The sequence below is a fragment of the Wolffia australiana genome, chromosome 17 (genome assembly GCF_029677425.1).
Source record: "Wolffia australiana isolate 7733 chromosome 17, ASM2967742v1".
NCBI lineage: Eukaryota > Viridiplantae > Streptophyta > Magnoliopsida > Alismatales > Araceae > Wolffia > Wolffia australiana.
The window spans coordinates 9542715-9564232 of record NC_135851.1 but is presented as its reverse complement, the minus strand read 5'-3'; the positions used below and the strand labels follow the sequence as shown (position 1 = coordinate 9564232).

Genomic DNA, 21518 nt, shown 5'->3' with positions numbered 1-21518 from the left:
ATCTGCTAATACCTGTCTCTATCTAGTTTGATGACTAAGCTCCTTTATTTGTGTCCCTTAAGTAGAGACTTGTAATTAACACATCAAGTTTTCACTAGCGTATTTTGTGATATAATCGGCAGAGATAAAATGAATCATTTTATAAATCAATATTAATTCTCATGAAAAAAAGTGGGTTCCACAGATTGAGTTAGATATGTTCAACCCAATTAGGAGGATGTTTTAATATTATGCCAAATAAACATATTTGTCTAAAATTTCAAAAGAGTTTTATACAACTTGAGAATATAAAATACCAAATAACTATCAATATATAGTACTGTATTCTAGTATTAAGTTGTTTCATGCCATTTATCTTTGATATCATCTGTAATCCAAATAGCCCTGCCTCTCAAAATGTCTATCCTGAAAACTATAGGGCATATGTATGGTTCCCAATGTGGCTTCCAAAAAAATGCTTGTATTTATGATTCATGGATGCCTTTATACCCGTAGTCGTCACTGAGCTGATACAAATCAAATAAATGGATTTTATTCAGGGATCCCATTCTCAAAAGCATCAACTATGTATATTCATTCTTTTACATATGTACATACAAAAGTTCCAAAACAACAATCACCTCGTCTCACTCCAAGTTGGCCTTCATTTTATTACTTTCACTTTCACAATAAAATATACCTATAGCCAGACATCAATTTAGTGGACATAAGTCCAGGGCCCTCAATATACTAGATCTCTTAATATTTTACAAGCTTGACATGTCTATCAAATACATGAATAATCTCCCTATCTTGAACATTTTGGGGATTGAGATTAAGCTGCTAGATTTTATGCCATGGAAATTAGCACAGAATAAGATAGTATCCAATGAATAAACTAGCAAAAAGGGATTATCTTGGTTCAACCCCGACCTTACTCTCGTCTCGGTTAATGGCCGTCAAAATGCCATGAGAAAGAAGAATGTCATTTCCACATATCAAGGTCTTCTATTTTATAACTGAGAAACTTAACACATATGATTATAATGCTTAATAAAACAGTTCAAGCTCTTAGTTCTAGCTGAAAAAATATCATTTTAAAACACTTCAAGCTCTGAGTTCTTACTGAGAAAATTATCACAGAAGACAATAATAGCCAATAAAATGGCGCCATGAGAATATCAACTTTGGAAAGAGTTCAAGATCAAATAGTTTCTTGCAGACAAAATTAGCATATAAGACAATAACAATCAATAAACTGGCAAATAAATTAGCTCTTAGTTTAATCCTAACATTCCCCTGCCAATCTTTCATTGGGTAATTCCATCAATACACCAAGTACCTTTTGGTTCAGCAGAAAATGAAGGACAGAAAGGGAACCAGGGTGGTTGGTCATGTATTTTTTGCGATCATATATTATTAATGTTCGGTTGATCACCAATTTCGGTTGATCTTCCCTCCTCTTCAAAAAAAATAATACACCGAGTACCAGCGAAATATCATTTTGGCATAAACTTCAAGCCCAGTTTTTTGAGCAGATCAAGTTAGTACATAAGATTATCTTAGACAATGAAACTGACAAAAAAAAGTTCCTCTGTTCGGGAGTCGAACCAGGGTAACAAGAGAAAAATCACAGATTATCTACTCACCTGGAGCAGATACTCCCTGCTTGAGTCTCTCCTTCTTCATCTTCTTCTTGGATACCGGCTTCTTCTTCCTCGGCGGTAGTTTTTTCTGTGCATAATAGTAAAGAGCATAGTTTCCGACGAAGAACACAAGAAGCAGCCCGACGAAGACCGCCAACACTATCGTGGCGGGGTTCAGCCCTTGAGCTGCCTCCTCCCCTATCACATTTCCCTGTTCATAAACAAAATATTTTCTAATAAATAAACAAGAGGAATTCTCTTTTGTTGTGGTTTTATGGCCATAAAAACTGACAACCATGATGAGCTAGAAACTGAAATTAATGGAATTACATAAAAAAGAAGGGAATTTATCTCTTCCATGGTTTTGATTTTCGAGAAGGAAACCCGAGTTTTGTGAGCACCTTAAAAGAAAGAAAAAGAAGTATCAAGGAAATTCAACTTGTGAAAAATTTGAACGTTGACAATAGTTTGATAAATATGCGAAAATGATGTCAAAAGAAGGAAAAATTAGAGATTTGAAACACGTTATGGAGAGAGAAAATTATTGTACCGATTTGAAGTCTACTACAAGCTCAAAAAACTGTTTCAATCTGACATTTCCGTTGCAATTTCAAACCGAAGATCCAGGGCACTACATTGATAGACGTTCCTGGGAGTGCAAGACTTCCATACATTTAGTTGAATAACTTCTTTCTTTGTCTTTTGAGATCATGAAATGAAATAAAATGATTAAAATCTATCCAAAAAGGCCTCCGACAAACAGACAGATGATATTGAACACAAATACAATTAAAATCTCTGCCAGGAGCGTTGCTTGTGAACGGAATTCGAAGGTTGGAATAAACTGAAACGGTAAGACCTAAAAGTATAAAATTCTTATACAGTTATCGAACGCCAACAAAGGAGAGGGATCGAAGTTGGTAGATCAGGGAGCAAGAAATCACTGAATGGGGATCAGAAAGCTCGAATTCATCTCAAATAGGAAGATCCACACGCACGGTGTTGAAATATAGAAGGATACGACACAAAGACGACCAAAATTATCTTTTTGAACAAGGAACAGCGCATGAAAATCCAGATCGGAGAGATTTCAAAGATCCGGAGGCGAGATCAAAGAACCTTCAACCCTTGGCAACTAATTTACGGTCAAATCCAGCAAACGAGGGCGATGAAAGGCTGATTACCTCTCCGTAAGCGTTTTCAGCCATTCCAGACACCAGATCCAAGCCTTCGCCTTTCCAGCTACGATAATCAATGCAAAAAAAATAAAAATCAAAACAGTATCAGCGAAGAACACCAATCGGAAACAATCCGCATCAAATCGGATCAGTAAAAAATATAAGAAGAAAGATCGAAACTCAAGAGATCAACCTGTCTTCACGAGAGACTTCCTCTAGAGATTTTTACATCCAACAGTAGTATTCCACCAACGCTTACCCCTCGTTTATATTTCTACCAGATCAAAAAACTGGTTTCTCAACCAATCATACAGTGCCACGTGTACATTTCGACGTAAGTTTCCACTATTTAAAAAATTAGGAAGTTTGAAAAATGAGCTAATTAGGATGCCGCCGTGACGTGGCATCTGGGTTGGACCAAAGTACGGGCAATTGTGACAGAAAAGTGATGACGTGGCGGATGATGGTTGGTCAATTTTACGTGTTCTATGGGGCCTACTGACACGCAAGCTGTCTGTTTAGCGGGACATATATAATAGAGAAAAGTGTTATTTGATCGTGGTCATCTCAAAGTGTTCTTAGATGGAGGTGATGAATCCCGGAGAAAGGGGTTTGGTCGCCCTAAGTCCTCTCCTGCTGCTTCTCCAGCTGATTTATACAGGATTTCAGTTCCCTGTCGTGTCTGGATTCGGTACGTCCTGTGATCTTTTTGTTTTTGTTTTTGTTTTTTTTGAGCGGATTGGGGGGGGGAATCCGGTTTTCGATTGTACGAGTGAATTTTAGTTCATGACATGTCGTATGGATTTTTTTGAAATTTTTTAAGATTTCTCTAATCGTGTTTAGCTGCATCGTGAATTTGTTATTACGAATCTCGGCTATTTCCCCGATACATTGGTTGGCCGAGTTAAGTGTCAATGGATTATATCGTATATGATTTTTAAAAATTTTAGATTTCTTAGATCGTATTTATCTGCATCATTAATGGATTATGAACGAATCTCAGCTATTTCCCCGCTAGATTGGTTGGAAGAGTTTTGTGTTATGGTTAAATCCCTTTCTGCGAGGAATCCGGTTTTCGGTTGTAGAAGTGAATTTTGGTACATGAAATGTCGTATGAAATTTTTTAAAAATAATTAGATTTCTTAGATCGTGTTTATCTGCATGATGAATGGATCATGTACGAATCTCAGCTACATCTCGTCTAGATTGTTAAGTACCTTCCTCTTCCTCCATCTGATTTACGCTGGATTGCAATTCCCTCTCGTCTCTGGAGTCGGTACGTCCGGTGATTTTTCCGTGGTTTTTTGTGCGGATTGCGGTGCACCCGGTTTATTTTAAAAAAGTGGATTATATAGTTCATGAAATGTTAGATGGAACTTTTAAAAAAAATTTGGGTCTCTTAGATCGTCTTTATCTGCAATCGTAAATGGATTATATGCGATCTCAGCTTTTGCCCGCCTAGATAGGTCGTTCAGGTTAATATTATGATTAGCCATTCTTTTAAGCGCTGACTCCTGTCGGATCCCTCACGCTTATCATGGGGAAAGAGGCAATTAGTGAGGTTGAGGGTGGGAAGGCTGATTCTTTGAGAAAATACTTTTCAAAGGTAGATATGTTTCATGATCCTATTATACTGCGAGGGTTGTATGTTATGGGTTTTTAGGCCCTTAATTTTGATTTTTACCCAATACTGAAGTATGAAACGCTGCCAATATTAAGCACATACTTGTAGTTCTATCACCTTATTTATCTGGAGATGACTTTATTTATTTAATATTGATGACAATTGAAAATAACCAAAATTTAAGGTGATAAGTGGACATGGATATATACTGTTTTTTTTTTCTTTTTTCTGAAATATAAAAGGGATAAACGCCCAACGAATCGGTGAACCTCCCATTTTGGGTTTATACTGTTGTGAGGTTATCAGACATCTAATTAACATGATCTATTGATTCATTGGCAGATACACCTGAGGATTATAGACTTGTTACGATTTTCTTATCTAAATAGCTTGAGGAATCTCCCCCTTTTATATCTCCGCAACCATTTGTGCAACTTATTTAAAATAATTATCTCGTACTTCAGATATTGATTCTTTCACTGGTTGATTTTTGGAGAATAATTTAAGAGGACTAGGTGTTAACGAATTTACTGGAGTGATCTTGACAGTTAATTTTCGTAATATTTCAGGAGTTGATGATGGAAACCCCTCGTCTTTGCTTAAAGGGGCAAAAGAAAGCATTAATTCAGGACTATACAGTGAAGCTCTTGAAATACTCACCACTGCTGTAGATAAAAACCCAGAGTTTGCTGAAGCACATCGGGACCGTGGGCATGTCCTTCGGCAGCTATGCAGGTTTTTTCTCCTTTGTGGACTTTCTTTCACTAAAGTCTTTGTGATCCTGATATGAGCCGATGAAATACCGTGCTGACAATACCAAAGCTTGACTTTGAATCCACAAAACCTGGCTTTGCTAGGAGGCACTGTATAAATCCACTGAACCAGCTATCTCAAGGGAAGGGCCAGAATCCTCAAGCTATAGTGAATTTCCACATGGATGGAGAAGTGTAGAATTCAAGATTGAGAAGATAGAGACGAGAGAAGAATCAGATAAAGATTGAAGGAGAGAGAGAAGCCGGCAGCAGGAGGAGCCCACCCCCCGGAGAGTTAGACATTGATAGTCTTAATATTCAAGCACTTACTAACTGTGCTAAAAGCTTTAGCTCTCAAGCAGGGTTTTGTTCTTCAACAACCCCCAGAACACCCACAACTCCTGCAGTGTGTTGCTTCGAGGAGTTGAACCGGCAAACTTGATTCTGATACCATACTAAGATTGAAGTGCATACCAACAGTGCTTATAGCTATAGCTGATAGAAAAGGCATTACTTTTCGTCGTAGGCAGGTTGTTGTTCTTCAATAGATAGATATAAAAGACTCAAACTCTCTTTAAATAGATGGTGCGTTACCTTTAATACGCAGACATAAAACTAGCACATATCACACTGTGTGGCAGTATAATGCATCATCTCTACAAGAACAAGTGAGCTTGAAAGTACAGAACCATCAACACTCAGCATTCCTAGTAAGCGGAAACTCCAACCTAGAAATTGTTACAACCCCTCGTAACGTGGTTCCTCCCACTTCGAGATCCTCTCACGATTTAACTAGTCAACCTCGTGATGTGTCCAAAAGATTCTTAGATTTCAATGTCTCAATCGCCATTGGAGCTGGTCTTTCTTTTTTGTGGATGACCCATTTTGTATGCATTCAATAGATGATCTATTTTTGTTGTTTGATGGGATTAATAAGAACTACAAATATTTATTTAACTCGTTGTTTGAATAATCGCTGTCCATGTATCAGATACGAAGAATCAGAGAAAAGCTACAAAAGGTTCATGGAACTCAAGCCAGGAGATACATCAGTAGAAAAGGAGTTGTCTCAGTTGCAACAGGCGCAGAGTGCATGGGAGTCTGCGTCTGCACTTTATGAGTCAGGAGATTATTCAAGGGCGATAGAGCATATCGAAAAAGTTGTCCTTGTCTTTTCCCCTGCTTGTCTGAAGGTGTGCATATATACTCGTCGATCTACTATACTCTTTGTTCTTTTTGCATTTTTTCTAGATGGCTGAAAACAACGTTAATTTCCTCTTTAACTTGTTTCAGGCGAAACATCTGAAACTCAAGCTGCTCTTCGCGCTAAAAGATTACTCCCGTGTTATTTCAGAGACCGGATATTTACTCAAAGAAGACGAAAGTGATTTAGAAGCTCTGCTTCTACGTGGCCGGGCATATTACTATTTAGCTGATCATGATATTGCCATGAGGTGACTTCATTCTCTTTTCCAATAAGACCGAATTCGCACATTCGAACAGAATTTGCAAATTCGAACGAAATTCACACATTTGAACAGAATTCACAAATTCGAACAATCAAACCGCACACGGGTGCGTGCGATGATCTGCGCGAATTTGTTACTGTTCTGTTTGGAAAACCGAACAGAACGAACAGAACGCACAGATTCGCACAAAGCGAAACCTAACAACCATGTCTAATTGTGGCTATAAATTTTCTGAAAATATTGAAGGTTCTAATTAATATAGACTGTAATACTTCTCAATCAGGCATTATCAGAAAGGCCTGCGCCTCGACCCTGAACACAGTGGATTGAAGAAGGCGTACTTTGGCTTGAAAAACCTGCTTAAGAAGACCAAGAGTGTACGTATTTTTTATCTGGTTTAAGCGCAAATGCAAATATTCAAGTATTTATTTTCCTCGGGCAGGCAGAAGATAATGCTGAGAGGGGAAAGCTTCGTTTGGCTGTGGAAGATTACAAAACAGCCCTTTCGGTGGATCCCATTCATCAGGCTTATAACGTTGGCCTTTATCTTGCCTTGTGTAAATTGCTGGTTAAGCTGGGAAGAGGAAAAGATGCTATCAGCAGTTGCACAAGTGCTCTTGAGATCGACGCAGAGCTTCCGGAGGCACTTCTTCAGGTACTTCTTCTTTCTCGTAATATCTCTATTTTTTTTTAAAATAAAAAAGGTAGATAACCCAGAAGGGTGATCAACTCGATAGACAAAGAGATATAAACAAGAGTTACAAGGGCCAAACAAGACCCTCCACTTCATGATTCTCTCTCTAAATATATTCTGAATGAACCCCCATCCTATCTTGGGGTAGTCTCGTCATGTTACCCCACAAGGGCTTTTTAGTCATTTGGCACTTGTGTGTTTCCTTTATATAGGACAGCCCTCCCTTTCGGAGGGCAGCAAAGAAGTATCAATACAATTGACAGATAATCCTTAAAGAGATGTCGCTAGTAGATCCGGCAGAAGGAGTTAAGGAAAGAAAATGCATGAGTCATGTTCCAACTCAAATCTCCTTAAATTAGAGTAGTGAACCCAAGTACAAAATTGCACGAAAAGATATTTCTTGTGGGTATGGATTATAAGATACTAATCATCGTGTTTAATCAATGAGTATTTTGCTTTATAAACTGTATGAAAAAGACATTTCCCACACTTAGTTAGGCTGATCTTGATCAAAAGTGTATTTAAAGCAGATAGAGCGCAGTAATATATTAGCCATTTTAGGGTTTACTTCAATGGCCTCTAATCAACCAAAAATGAACATAACATACTAAGTATGTGGAGATTGCCACCTTACCCTAAGTACTGCATTTGCGTGGTTAGATTTTTTTAAGCTTCGATGGTAAGTATCATGGTTAACATAACTGAGTTTGATGATATTGTGTTACTGTTGTTTGATCTTGAATAAATGATTCTTAAGACGATCAAGTTGCATTATCTGTGCATCTTTCAGCAAGATTATCATTAATCACGCTCACTGTCATTGAACTGATCTCTGTAGGCGAGATATTTATAATCATGCTTAATGATAATGATTCAACTGCTAATCATCTTGAACTTCTCATCTGCATTTCTGCATTGACAGAGAGGCGAGGCCAAGCTTTTGATAGAAGATTGGGAAGGGGCTGTGAATGATATCAAGGAGGCCGCCCAGAAATCTCCTCAGGTTGGTGACCTCCTTTTAAATCCATTTCCATTTATATTTCAAAAAAAAAATCCATTTCCATTTACCCTCTAATTCATAGGTATGCATCTAAGCTGAGTAAACTGTAAATCCTTTATTTTTATATAAAATTGCTATGTTTATAAATATGGATATTACACATTTTTGAGGAGAGGAGAAGAAAGTCTTCTTCCATTAAAATGGAGTGGCTGCCAAGAGAGAGATATTAAAAAATAATTTCCTTTTCCCAGAAAAGGTGCAAACTATAGGTGACATGAATATTTGTGAACTTTATAGGGTATGTCATTTACACACTTTGAAGTCCACAAATCACTCATATACCAAGAGATATAAATTTTTTTTTTTTTGAATAATATAGAAGATCACCCAACTTGGTGACCCTTACCAAGAGAGATATAATTACGTAGCCTTTTTAAATAAATGCTAAATACATGTTACAAGGTTGGATATTGCTCGTAATTCTACGGCACAAGCATCTTAGACGCTCTGACGAATTAATAAATATACCGCTTGGCTGCACCGTAATGATGTGGTTCTAAACAAATGAAGGCCTTGACGAACTGTAGTATTCATGGTGTGGGAGAGTCTTGTTTCTTGTATTATCTTTGAAAAGAAAAAACATTTACCGTTTAAATTCAATAATAAAATATTGATAGATTGGCTTACCCAGAAATTTGTTGGCTCATAAGTTGGTGAAAAATTCCAGGACATGAACATTCGAGAGGCTTTGATGAGAGCGGAGAGATCGCTGAAGATGAGTCAGCGAAAGGACTGGTACAAGATCCTGGAGGTCTCGAAGACGGCATCCATTGCGGAGATCAAGCGCGCTTACAAGAAGCTGGCTCTGCAATGGCACCCTGATAAGAACGTTGAAAACAGAGAAGAAGCCGAGAACAAATTTCGAGAGATTGCTGCCGCATACGAGGTGACTATCGATGAACACTTTTTTCCTACTCGAAAAACTTTTTTTCCATAACATTAGAATGGATATAATAACCTTATCATCATCATCATCATCATCATTAGCCGTGTGAAAACATATTTTCGATTCATCTATCCTGTACACGCATAGAGACGAAGAACAGCCTCGTGTTCTTCTTCTTCTTCTTTGAGGTTGAAGATTATTTTTCATAAATCCAATGCGATTTATTTGCATGCTGCAATTAAAAAGAAAAAATACAAAGAGTCGATATAATATCATCATCATCATCATCTGGGAGGTCGAAGCATATGTCTATAGTTGCCATCGTTATCGTCTCCGTCGTCATCCTAGTGGTTGGCTCAAGGATGATTGATAATGATGATACAGAACTCAATGAAGGCTATACTTTATTTACTATGGGCTGATAAATTGTTATGCATGTGACTATACACATAACAAGAGAGAGATTATTCTCTCTAGTTTTTCCATGGATGATTAGACATGGTTGTTCTGTTCTGTTTGTTTTAATCGATCAAAATATTTGCACAAAAGAACCGCACAGGGCCTTGTTCTTTGTTCTGTTCTTTTCTTTTTTCAAAAACGAACAAAATTTGCACATTTGCACAAAACTAGAACAAAATTCGCACAAAGCGAACAAAAGAACCGCACACGGGTCTGTGCGATGTTCTGTTTGAATTGTTTTTTGTTCTGTTCGGAAAACTGAACAGAACGAACAATTCGCACAAATTCGCACAAAACAAACAGAATGACCACGTCTATGGATGATGATAGTGGGAGGCATAACATAAAATCTGTCTATGCATATAAACAACATGGATATGATTATCGCGTGGATACGACATGACATGAAAGGGTGGAACATGAATTCATTAAACATGTAGAGAGATAGATGGATATAACCCATAGGATCATGCATCTATCAGTCATCTATGATTTGTATAACCAATAATTTCGATACACAGGTGCTCGGAGATGACGAAAAGAGAGCGCGATATGACAGAGGGGAGGACCTTGATGATATGGGCATGGGCGGGGCGGGGGCAGGATTTAACCCCTTTGGCGGCGGCGGCGGCCAACAGTTCACTTTCCACTTCGATGGCGGTTTCCCAGGCGGCTTCGGCTTTTGACGTAAAAATCAATCAGGCAAGACTAACCCTCGACAATCGACCGATGGCAACCTCATCTCCAGCCTGAAGATGGACGGTCCAGATTGCGCCAGGGCCCGGGCGGGCTATCTCCGGTGTTCCTAGTCAGATGCTATTTTTAGCAGGATTCGTCGAAGCAAGATTCGATATCAATTGCATTGATTGATGTAAAAGTAAGTTTTTTTGCCACTAATCCTAGTGAGATCTCTGAGATTCAGTTTGCCAAAAATTATGAGGAACGGCTTCTGTTTATTTTTTTCTCAGAATTATGTACAATAAAACAAATCCTCATTTCCATGAATTACATTTAATAAAAGAAAGAATGATAGAAGACGACGACGATGATGATGATGAATATACTCCGGAAGAATTTAGAAGAAAATAATGATGACAAAGATAAAAAGAATCAATTGGAATCTACTAGAAGAAGAAGATGATGATGAGGAAGACAATGATGAAGAAAAATGTAGAAGAAGAAGATGATGATAATGATAGTGATGATGATGATGATGATGATGATGATGAATAAGACAACGATAAGAGTGACGAAAAATCTGGAAGAAGAGGATGATGACGTGGAAAAATAGGATGATGACCAGGAAGAGGTGAGTGATGATTATGGTGACGACAATGATGATGGTAGTGACAATGCTGTTGCTGACAATGTCAATGACGATGATGGTGGTGATGCTGTTGATGACGAAGAAGATGACAGTGAAGAGAAGAAGAAGAAGATGATGATGATAATGATGTGCAATCTAGAAGATGAAGAAGTAGAATATGATGATGATGGTGATGATTATGATGAGGAATCTAGAAGATGAAGAAAAGGAAGAAGAAGAAGAAGAAGAAGACAAAGAAGATGATGATGATGATGACAATAGTGAGCAATCTAGAATATGAAGTAGATGATGATGATGGCGATGATGGTGATGATTATGACAAGGAATCTAGAAGATGAAGAAACGGAAGTAGAAGAAGATGACGGTGATGATGGCGATGGTGATGATGATGATGATGATGATGATGACGATGATGAAGGTGATAGTGATGATGATGATGACGATGATGAAGGTGATGGTGATGATGATGAATATAGAAGATGATGATGATGGTGATGATGGTAATGACGCCAATCGTGATGATGAAGATGATGACAAAGAATCCAGAAGATTAAGAAAAAAAATAAGATGATGATAAATCTAAAAATGATGAAGAACAAGAAAATGATGATGACGATAACAAATAAGAAGAAGAAGAGGAACCTCGAAGAAGACTTACAGATGATGATAAATCTAGAAATGATGAAGACCAAGAAAATGATGATGACGACAACGAATAAGAATAAGAAGAGGAATCTAGAAGAAGACTTACAGATGATGATAAATCTAGAAATGATGAAGAACAAGAAAATGATGATGAAGATATCGAATAAGAAGAAGAATCTAGAAGAAAACTTACAGATGATGATAAATCTAGAAATGATGAAGAACAAGAAAATGATGATGACCATAACAAATAACAAGAAGAAGAGGAATCTAGAAGAAGACTTACAGATGATGATTATGCAAGTTCCCATGTTGTAGAGTGAGAGGGGCACCATCCTCAGCAAGTGGCTGCAGTGCTCTGATCTTCATCTTATACTTCTGGTGAGCGGGGGAGCTCTCGTCGGCGACGAAGCTCTCATCGTCTTCTTCGTAAGCCACACCAATGAAATTGCCACACTTCTGGCAAAGGAGCTTGGTCTGCCGACGGCACAGTCCCCATGATCTTTTCGAGGCGAAAAACGGCATACACTTGATCTCTTCCTTCGTCGAAAATCTGCTTTCGTCGATTTCGACGAAGGAGATGAATCCTTTCTTGATCGTCTTCCCATACTTGGAGCCAAAATTGGTTGTGTTTCTGCTCGACGAGCTCAGATTCAGTTCATACCCACATGAACCGCAGCTGTAATACACATAATTCTCATATCAAACAGCATTACCTTGAGAATTGGAAAAAAAATACAAACAGAAAACAACAGAACATGTCTACAGCTTTGATCTCGATGCTAGAATCTCTGTTTGATGAAACAATATAGCATTTATGTTACGAATATGGAGTTTGATGAATATTGGACCAATGATCTTGAGTTTCCACGGACTGATTTCACGGAAGGCCGACAATCTAATCATCATTAGCAAAGTAATACTAAACTTCTGAGGCTCTCAGAGGTATTATCAAGGATTGAATTCCATTCCCTGTTTCCGCTGCTGCATCGCGTAACAAGATGGAAAATACTGATGAAAATCCGGTCAGTGTTCTTGAGTTTATACTTGCTGATTTCACCGCAGATAACAATCCAATCAATCGTATCAAAGGATCAAATTCCATTTCCATGATTCCCCGCTGTATCACCGTTCAGGCACAAAACTAAACTCTACTTCACCACGATCGAGAGATTGAATCAGCGGAAACTGAAATTCTCTCCAAGTTCCGATTCTCGCTGCGGAAAAAATCTGATCAAACGCTCGATCGGCACAAAAATCCTCCCCGCAGCGGAAGAAAACAAATACACGCCTCAAACTGAGACTTTCTCCGCGTTCCGATGAACATCCGATCAAGTATTCGAACCGCAGAGAAATCGTCCGCAATCGAAGACTAGACTCCACGAAAAAATCAACGCAGAAAGAAAAAAAAACAAGAAAATTTTGGAGAAACGAAGATCGCGATGGCCGGAAACCTGTAGCTGACTTCTCTACTCGTAGAAGCGGAGCCGCGCGTCGTCATCTCCATTGCCACCTCGTTGCCGCGTGCCGATCTCCAACAGTGAGAGATACAGAGAGGAGAGAGATATATATAGAGGGAAAGGAGAGAGAGATATAGAGGGAAAGGAGAGAGATATATAGATATAGAGAGACAATTATGGAGAGGGAAGGGAGATATGAATAGATAGAAGCGGAGAGAGATATAGGAAGAGAGAGAGGGAGAGATATAGAAAGAGAGAGAGAGGGGAGAGATGTATATAGAGAGAGGGGAGAGATATGAATAGAGAGAGGAGGAGAGAGATATAGAAAGAGAGAGGAGAGAGATAAGAATAGAGAGAAGCGGAGAGAGATATAGAAAGAGAGAGAGAGAGAGGGAGAGAGAGATATATAGAGAGAGAGAGGGGAGAGAGATATAGAGAGAGAGAGAGAAGGGGGAGAGATATATTTAGAGAGAGAGGGGAAAGAGATATAGAAAGAGAGAGAGAGAGAGATAGAGAGAGAGAGAGGGAGAGATATATTTAGAGAGAGAGGGGAGAGAGATATGAATAGAGAGAAGAGGAGAGAGAGACGTATAGAGAGAAAGAGACATGAATATATAGAAGAGAGAGATGTATAGAGAGAGAGAGATATATATGAATAGAGAGAAGAGGAGAGAGACGTATAGAGAGAGAGAGATATGAATAGAGAGAAGAGGAGAGAAAGACGTATAGAGAGAAAGAGAGATATGAATATAGAGAAGAAGAGAGAGAGATGTATAGAGAGAAAGAGAGATATGAATTGAGAGAAGAGGAGAGAGGGACGTATGGAGAGAGCAGAGAGAGATATGAATAGAGAAGCGGAGAGAGAGATGTAGAGAGAGCAGTGAGAGATGTATAGAGAGAAAGAGAAAGATATGACTGGAGAGAGATGCATAGAGAGAGCAGAGAGAGATGTATACAGAGAGGAGAGCGATATGAAGAGAAGCAGAGAGAGATGTATAGAGAGAAAGAGAGAGATATGAATGGAGAGAGATGTATAGAGAGAAAGAGAGAGATATGGATGGAGAGAGATGTATACAGAGAGGAGAGCGATATGAAGAGAGAAGCGGAGATATATATATATATATATATATATATATATATATATTTAGAGAGAGAGGAGAGAGATATGAAGAGAGAAGCGGAGAGAGAGATATATATAGAGAGAGGAGAAAGAGGAGAGAGAGACATAAATATAGAGATAAAGAGAGAGAAGAGAGAGTCTCCGTGCTAGGCGCCGACTAAGCACAGTAACGGCTTCCGGGGTGGCCGTTACACTGCTGGATCGCGTCACCGCTCACCTTCGTGTAGGCCCCACATTTCAACTAATCCTTGCGCGACACGTAATCTTCATTTTATTAAACAAAATGTAAACAAAAAAATGTAAACAAAAATAAAAATACAAATACAAATATATCTGCATAAATACAGTTGTAACTGATTATGTAGTGAATACATGGCCACAATCATATATTTCCCTATTAAAGTTGATTGTTTAACCTTTTTGATGAATATTTTGACTTGATTTTTTAACTTTCAATTTTGTGCATTCATGTGATAGAACTAATAGATTTTTGCCAAAAACCAGTACCGAGACCAAAACCGTCATTCCCTACCCCGGTGATATCCACAGCCGTCCATCCCGTACAACATCCGTCCCGTTCGGCCTGTCAGAAGGAGACGACACTGCAGACTCTGTAACAGATGACGGACCAAAATGCCGCTCCGTCCCGTTCCAAGAGACATTACTGGCCTCTTAGGCATCCAGTGCGTCGATTAACTAATCATCATGAGACAAATCATAATTGATCATGAGATAAAATATGCCGTTGACCACCGATTAGCCCGGACGTTGACTTCAACTACACGAATTCGATCATGCAGTTGGCTCGGCCTCGTGGGTAGCCTCAGAGCCGGCATCGGCGACGGTATCTTCTCTTTTCGGCGGTTGAGTTTGACGGATCGGCGGCGGCGGCGGCGGCAGCGGGTCTGAAACCAGGCCCAAAACTCCCAATGTGGGCCTGGAATGAGCAGCACAAGTAACCAAAGTCAATCCAAAGATGTTGACTTTTCAAGACAATTGAAAAGTCAACGGTGAATGGTCAATGGTCAAAACCTGGGGATTGACGACCGGATATTGGGTTGGCTCGCGTGCTCCATCAAAGGGGTGCGGATCGTGGGGTTCCGAGCAAGTGCATTCTCAAGCTGGGCTGCCGGCAGCTGGAAAACCCATCAAATTTTATTGATTAAAAAATTCTAGAAAATGGAAAAGGGTAATGAAAGGTAAATAGTGATAGAAATCGACTGTCTCAAAACCAACCTGGAGCAACACACCGAATGATTGCGGCATGGTCTGGACAGCGCATTTTAAGAATCCGACCCACAATTTGGGAGATTTCCAGATCTGCATAAAAGGATATTTTAAGAATGTTCGCTGGTTAGGGAATGCTTTGAGATCTTCTGAGTTTGCCCAATTTATTTTTTGAAAATCAGGAATCACCTGTTTGGTTACTAGCCGCGAGAGGATCTCCATTATAAAATCAATCTACAAAGCAGAGTACAATTTTTTAGATAGATAAGCATGATGAAACATTTGAGATCGAATAAGCATCAACGCCCAAAGGACTTCGAAAAATTTAAAAATATGGCTCTCTCTCTCCATCTATAGGAAGAGGCGGCCGTTCTTAAGAAGTTTCTTTCTAGAAGGGGTCTGTAATTACATTTCCTTCTGGTAAAGTGACTCCTTCATAAAAATTAATATACTGATATACAAAAAAAAATTTTTAAAGAAATTGATATACAAAAATTTAAGGTTAAGGAAAAAGAGGAGAGAGAGAATAGCCTAAGGCCCAACCGGATGGAACCCAGATGTCTGCCTTCAAGCTGAGGCATAAAGATTGGATGCTCCAAGCTAGGAGCACAAGAACATGACTCGAGAGCCAGAGAGAGCCTCAGCGGAGAATTGCCATGCTGTGTAGGTGCAACAAATTAATCTCCCAAAGAAATTGACTGTCTACTTCAAAATGATGTGTTAGAGTGGATCACGTGATATACACCACGTGATTATAGTGCAGGGACACGGACGGGACGATTTTCTCGTCCCGGGACGAAAAAATCGTCTCGTCTGAGGATACAGACGAATTTTGGGACGAAAATTTGTCCCGGGGACCACAGGTCGGGATGGTTTGCGTCCCATGGGACGAAAAAACCGTCCGTCCTGACGTCTCGGATGATGGACGAACGAATCTGGACAGAAAACCGCCGGATTCACATCCGACGGTTGAGATGTTGCCATGTTGCCTCGCCATGACAATTTGCATCAAAGTCCCTCTATTTTTACATGCGTGCAAATGGATGCCACTCAGAAATAATTGTACATGTCCCTTTGCGTTCTATCTCCTCAGTAATTCCCTAAAAAACTTGAAAAAATCTATATTGATATATTAAAAATATAAAATGGGTTTTTTTCGTCCGGGACGAATTTCGGGATGAAAATTCTTCCCGGGAGGACTGGATGGGACGAAAAAACCGTCCTGGTATGACTGGACGGGACGATTTTTTTATCATTGGACGAAAAACCGTCCCATCCTTCGTCCCTGAACTTACTCTGGATGTCGGACAGGACGAAATTCGTCCCGTCCCGTCCATCATCCACGTCCGGGATGATCTGGAACTATACACGTGATACACCCAACTAGCCATTATACGGCTCCTGTATATAATGACCTAAACAGAGTAATGAAAATATCTCTTTTGGGTTCCCGTTCTTGTTGCCTCTACGGTCATCTTTCTTCCTCTGATATGTTTCTTGTTGAGAGCTCTCGTCTGCTGTCTCCTACCTTCGAAGACTTGGCACTTTGTACAATCATGAGACATTAGGTAAGATGAAACGTGAAGAGCTCCAACGTTCTCACTGTAAAGACAAACAGATTGAATGGGATGAATTCCAGATCCATAAGTGTCGTGTTGTAGAAGTCGCCAGTCGCTGTCTGCCTTGTTGACCTGTCGAGAAGATTAGGGCATGCAAAATGAACTTCGTCACTATTATACAAGAGCCTTAGTCTGGGGGAACCCCTTTTTAAACAAGAGTCTTAGTGGCCTACTAGGACATTCAGGGGGGAATTATCTGTGGGTGTTATATAATGGGTGATATAGATGTTGTGAAAGACAAATTGGATGACAATCTGATTAGGTCCTCCGACACCCACCGTATCTGAAGAATGAGGGCAACAGATCTGACAATAAAACCTTCAAGAAATACGCAATATAGAGTCCGATACAGGGATGAAAGTATGGAACGTCATGAGAGGTTGCGAGAGGAGAAGAAAAATGTATCGGGAAGAATGTGGTACACGGCCGAATCAGCTTCGCTCATCCAGGGGGGAGGATCTCTTGATCCCTGGCCAATCCCTCTGGCGCACCCCGATTTCAGATGGAAGAAAGATAACTGTTCCTTGCACCCAAAACCCATTTTATTAATAGTTTGTCATCCCGCTTCCTCCTCTTTATTTGAAAATCCACATGTGTTTCAGTTGTAGGCAAGTGTGGCGTTCTTCGTCTTCTTCCTTCTTGGGAAAATCCTCGGGAGATTCTTATCACAATCCACTACTGACGGCTGATGATAAGAAAGCGATGAACCCAAAAGGTGTTCACATGCAGCCTGAAACAAAGCCTGAAATTCAGATTCAGCACTGGATTGGGCCATAACAGCTTGCTTCTCAAGGAACCTACAGTAGCCAGAAATGTTGTGATTTGAACAGTAGAAGTAGAATAAATCTAGATGATATACATGAGGGGTGAAGAAATAACACACATCCCTTCACTATGATTTGAATAAGCACACAGTAAAAGTGATGACTCGAGCTGCTTGAATCATGCTCCATTTCTAGCAAGAAGTATATCAGCGATCCACCAGTAAACCAACCCCACAGTCAGAGAGCTCCAATAGTTTGGAGGAGGAGCATTTAGGAGTCCACTGCCACTAAGAAATTTCCCATATTGAAGGATGCAGTTGATAGTTATCGGTGGAGAGAGAAAGCAGGCAGGAATTGGCCAGCAACACCAGTGGCAAACTCAATAAGGGGACAAACAGCAGAGGCTAGTTCAGGAACCCATGGGACGATGATACAAGCCTGTATCCACCAGGTCACAACTTTTGTCATTGAGATTCACCTTGGTACCCAAAAAGGATAGACGCAGGCTTGTAGCACAAGAAACTGACATTCTACAAGAGATCATTAACATACCTCCGAGGGTTTATGATCAGTCCCTAAATGGACTGTAATCTCCATGTTGAAGTACAACATTCTGTTTAAAGATGAAAAGTAGTGCCCTTGCTATCGACTATAGCTTTTAGCACAGTTGGTAAGCATCTGAATCCAACATGGTATCAGAGCCAAGGTGGCAGGTTCAATCCAGAAGCAACACTGTATGCTTGGGCCATAAATATGCTAGCTGCAGGTGTTGTGGGGGAGTGTTGAAGTACAACATACTGCTTAAAGATGAAAAGTGGCGCCCTTACTATCAGCTATAGCTTTTAGCACAGTTGGCAAGCACATGAATCCAACACTCCATGCCCAAGAAATTACAAAGTAGTTCCACATATCTGGCAGCCATCAAGCAGGAAAAGCCAAACTAATCATCACCAATGAGAAGAATCCCATCAACATAGATAGCCAGAGTACTATTGACAGGTGATTTCTGCTGATGGAACACCAAATAATCAGCAGTACATCAAAATCCAAAGTACAAAACAATTTAAAAAAAAAAAACAAAGGGAAGATCACCCAAAACCGGTGATCAACCCAAAAATCATGAAATATATAAGCATGATCATTACATGGCTTTCACTCCCCCTCAATGATGGAAACTAAGTTCTAACCTTCAATCCCACCCACCCCCCCCCACCAATAGGATACATTACTCTCGGTGTCGTACAGAACAGTATCTACTGAGACTGCCCTTCCCTTGAATACAAGGTCATTATGGTGCAGCCATTTGGCCCAAATAGCCGCGAGGATCCTTCTCCACCTCGACCGTCTCCTGGTCGCACTTCCCCATAGCGAGTTCCAGCATGTCTCATCGGAGGTCACATCCACCTCGCTTAAGTGCTGCGCTTCCCATACTGCTCGGGCAAGTGGGCAAGCGAAAAATAGATGTGTACGGTCCTCTCCTTGTGTGCACATTCTGCCGATGTGTCTGGTAATATGCGCTTACGTAGGACTCTTGTCATCAAACATCTTCTAAGAAGCAGCCACTCAAAGATCCTAATTTTTAAAGGGACCTTTTGCTTCCATAAGTGCTGACACGTAGCCACAATGTACTACCCTTCTGTAGCATTTCTTCGGATACTTTTGTAAGCATCCCGAACTGAAAAAGGCCTGCCACTCCACAGCCAGCCATCCCTTGCCTCGTCTATGGGTCACAAGTGTAAGATAGATTATTGCATGTGTAGAAACTCCTCCATTTGCTGGCCACCCCCATGGGGTTACATGCTGAATCCCAGCAATCTCTCATCGAAGCCTGAAGGGTCCATGTGAGCGCAAATAATCAGGGAAAAGCCTCGCTCAACTTGCGTGCGGCTGACCAATTATCTGTCCAATAGAGGAAGATAGCCCTTCCCCAAGATTGACTCAAAGAACCGTTGAACTTTTGGGGAAATTTGCCTCAAGCCTTGCCAAAACGTGGATGCCTCTCTAGTCGGGGTTGACCGGTACTTCCAGTTTAAATCTGGACCGCAGATGTGTCTCAAGACCATCGTGACCATGTCTTCTGCCGGTCCCATGATTTTGCCAATCCATTTTGACAGCAGTGTCGTATTCATATCCTGTAGGTGTAACACTCCCAACCCTCCCTGCTCCCACGGTCGGCAAACCACTTCCCATGACACCTAACCTAGAGAAGCTTCAAGAAACTGTTTGGTCCCATAAAGGGACTTTCAAAGAACGCATATTCCATCAGGGTGATCAAAAAAGGTTTCTCAAATAGATAAGATAGAGATAATCCCATGCTTGCTTGCTCGTGCAGGTGAAATGCCAAAGAATTCCAAAGAATGCCAATAATGGGTTTCAAAGAATACAAAATCTGCCGAAGCAGTAGGGCATTATCACTCTCCCAGATATCCAGCTAACTAGGCTCAATAATAGTAGGAGACTAAGCGGTGAGCTAGTAGACCTCATAGTAGCCTGTGAAGTGTAAGAGAATAGAGCTGCTCAGTTGGTTATGTAATTCTGGCATCATCAAACAATGAATAGTCACCATAGAAGGTGAGAAAACCCTCCTTGGGGAATGGAGGACAGTGATCATGGATGGAAATGGAATCACTTATCCACAAGCTGAGCTGACTGTATACTACTTGCTTTCATCAGCCTTCCTTTTTATAGTCAAATGTCGACCATAGACCACTGGCTGGTCTGACTAGAAAAGTTGACTTGTTCAGCACTCTGAACAAGTGGCTTGACTTTGGTGAGGACCATCACCTGAGCTGAGTCTGGACCTTGGCAAAGTCCGTGACTGTACTCCACTCAAATGGCCAGACAGAGTCTGGGCCAAGTGGCTTAGCCCAAACAAAATAGACTGGCTGAAATGGACCTGACCAGAGGGGAATGGTGGGCTTGAGTTGATGAAGAGGATAAGACCAGGTGGTGTGCGGATCAGGGATGAGACAGCGGCCAACAGAATGGGACCAACAATGTTCTACTCAGCCATCAGTCAGAGTATGCAGTTTCGTTTCATTTCCGTCAGAGGAGTAGGACAGAACAGCTGGCAGAATGGAAGGATGATGGTTGTGAATGTAGAGTAAATCCCCAGCACCCAATAATGTAACGGACAGCGCGGGATGGGTCAGAAGGCATGAAGAATCACTTCCTACTTTGCGTCTTGAGTCAAGACGAATAACTAATTACAGTAAGAGACAGAATAGATGATGGAATGGCATCCATCCCAAAATCTTAGTCAAGAGGACAACATGGATCAGGCTGACTGAGTCAAGTGGGAGAAACTCCGCTGAGTTTGGTCCCAAGAGGAGAGCTTGGGCGCTGCAGTCAAAATCTAGAACGATGCGACCGTAATAAGGTGATGGTGATGATGTGATGGCAGGGTGGTGATGGAGGCGTAACTCCTAATGAAGGTGATGAGAAATTTGATGATGACAATGATATTGAGACTCCACTGACATTGCAACTGCCTGAACAATGATGGCAACACCATAACAGTGATGGAAAGTTTTCCTCCGTGCAATGGAACCACAGGAACAATGTTAAATAACACTCATGGAGGTGGTGAAAGCAACATGCAAACAGGCT

The 21518-nt window shown here is 40.4% G+C and overlaps 4 protein-coding genes across 6 annotated transcripts in view; 1 reads left to right on the top strand and 3 right to left on the bottom strand.

Annotated features, from left to right (window-relative positions):
- Nucleotides 1-1465: 1465 nt before the first annotated feature.
- LOC144714641 (DNA-binding protein S1FA-like) lies at nucleotides 1466-3093 on the bottom strand. Its single transcript, XM_078589426.1, has 3 exons — nucleotides 2997-3093; nucleotides 2810-2867; nucleotides 1466-1836 (listed from the first exon to the last, which is right to left on the bottom strand). The coding sequence occupies exons 2-3, from the start codon at nucleotides 2831-2833 to the stop codon at nucleotides 1621-1623; spliced, it is 240 nt and encodes a 79-aa protein (XP_078445552.1). The 5' UTR covers nucleotides 2834-2867; nucleotides 2997-3093; the 3' UTR covers nucleotides 1466-1620.
- Nucleotides 3094-3345: 252 nt separating this feature from the next.
- Nucleotides 3346-10683, top strand: P58IPK (DnaJ P58IPK-like protein). Its single transcript, XM_078589424.1, has 9 exons — nucleotides 3346-3494; nucleotides 4997-5162; nucleotides 6171-6372; nucleotides 6473-6633; nucleotides 6932-7025; nucleotides 7091-7303; nucleotides 8265-8345; nucleotides 9070-9288; nucleotides 10269-10683. Exons 1-9 carry the CDS (start codon nucleotides 3386-3388, stop codon nucleotides 10431-10433), a joined length of 1410 nt encoding a protein of 469 aa, XP_078445550.1. The 5' UTR covers nucleotides 3346-3385; the 3' UTR covers nucleotides 10434-10683.
- LOC144714640 (uncharacterized protein At4g08330, chloroplastic) lies at nucleotides 8756-13383 on the bottom strand. Its single transcript, XM_078589425.1, has 4 exons — nucleotides 13174-13383; nucleotides 12006-12398; nucleotides 10317-10552; nucleotides 8756-9207 (listed from the first exon to the last, which is right to left on the bottom strand). The coding sequence occupies exons 1-3, from the start codon at nucleotides 13224-13226 to the stop codon at nucleotides 10486-10488; spliced, it is 513 nt and encodes a 170-aa protein (XP_078445551.1). The 5' UTR covers nucleotides 13227-13383; the 3' UTR covers nucleotides 8756-9207; nucleotides 10317-10485.
- Nucleotides 13384-14552: 1169 nt separating this feature from the next.
- Nucleotides 14553-21518, bottom strand: part of ESP4 (HEAT repeat-containing protein) — a 66863-nt gene continuing 59897 nt past the window's right edge. For 2 of the 3 annotated variants that reach the window (XM_078589191.1, XM_078589192.1), the window contains 4 exons: nucleotides 15716-15760; nucleotides 15536-15619; nucleotides 15332-15435; nucleotides 14553-15236 (listed from right to left, as the gene is read on the bottom strand). In XM_078589191.1, the coding sequence (XP_078445317.1) occupies nucleotides 15092-15236; nucleotides 15332-15435; nucleotides 15536-15619; nucleotides 15716-15760 (378 nt within the window). In that variant the 3' untranslated portion in view covers nucleotides 14553-15091. Of the gene's footprint in view, nucleotides 15237-15331; nucleotides 15436-15535; nucleotides 15620-15715; nucleotides 15761-15954; nucleotides 16186-21518 lie in introns of those variants that run through there. The other variant, XM_078589193.1, reaches the window with a different exon arrangement.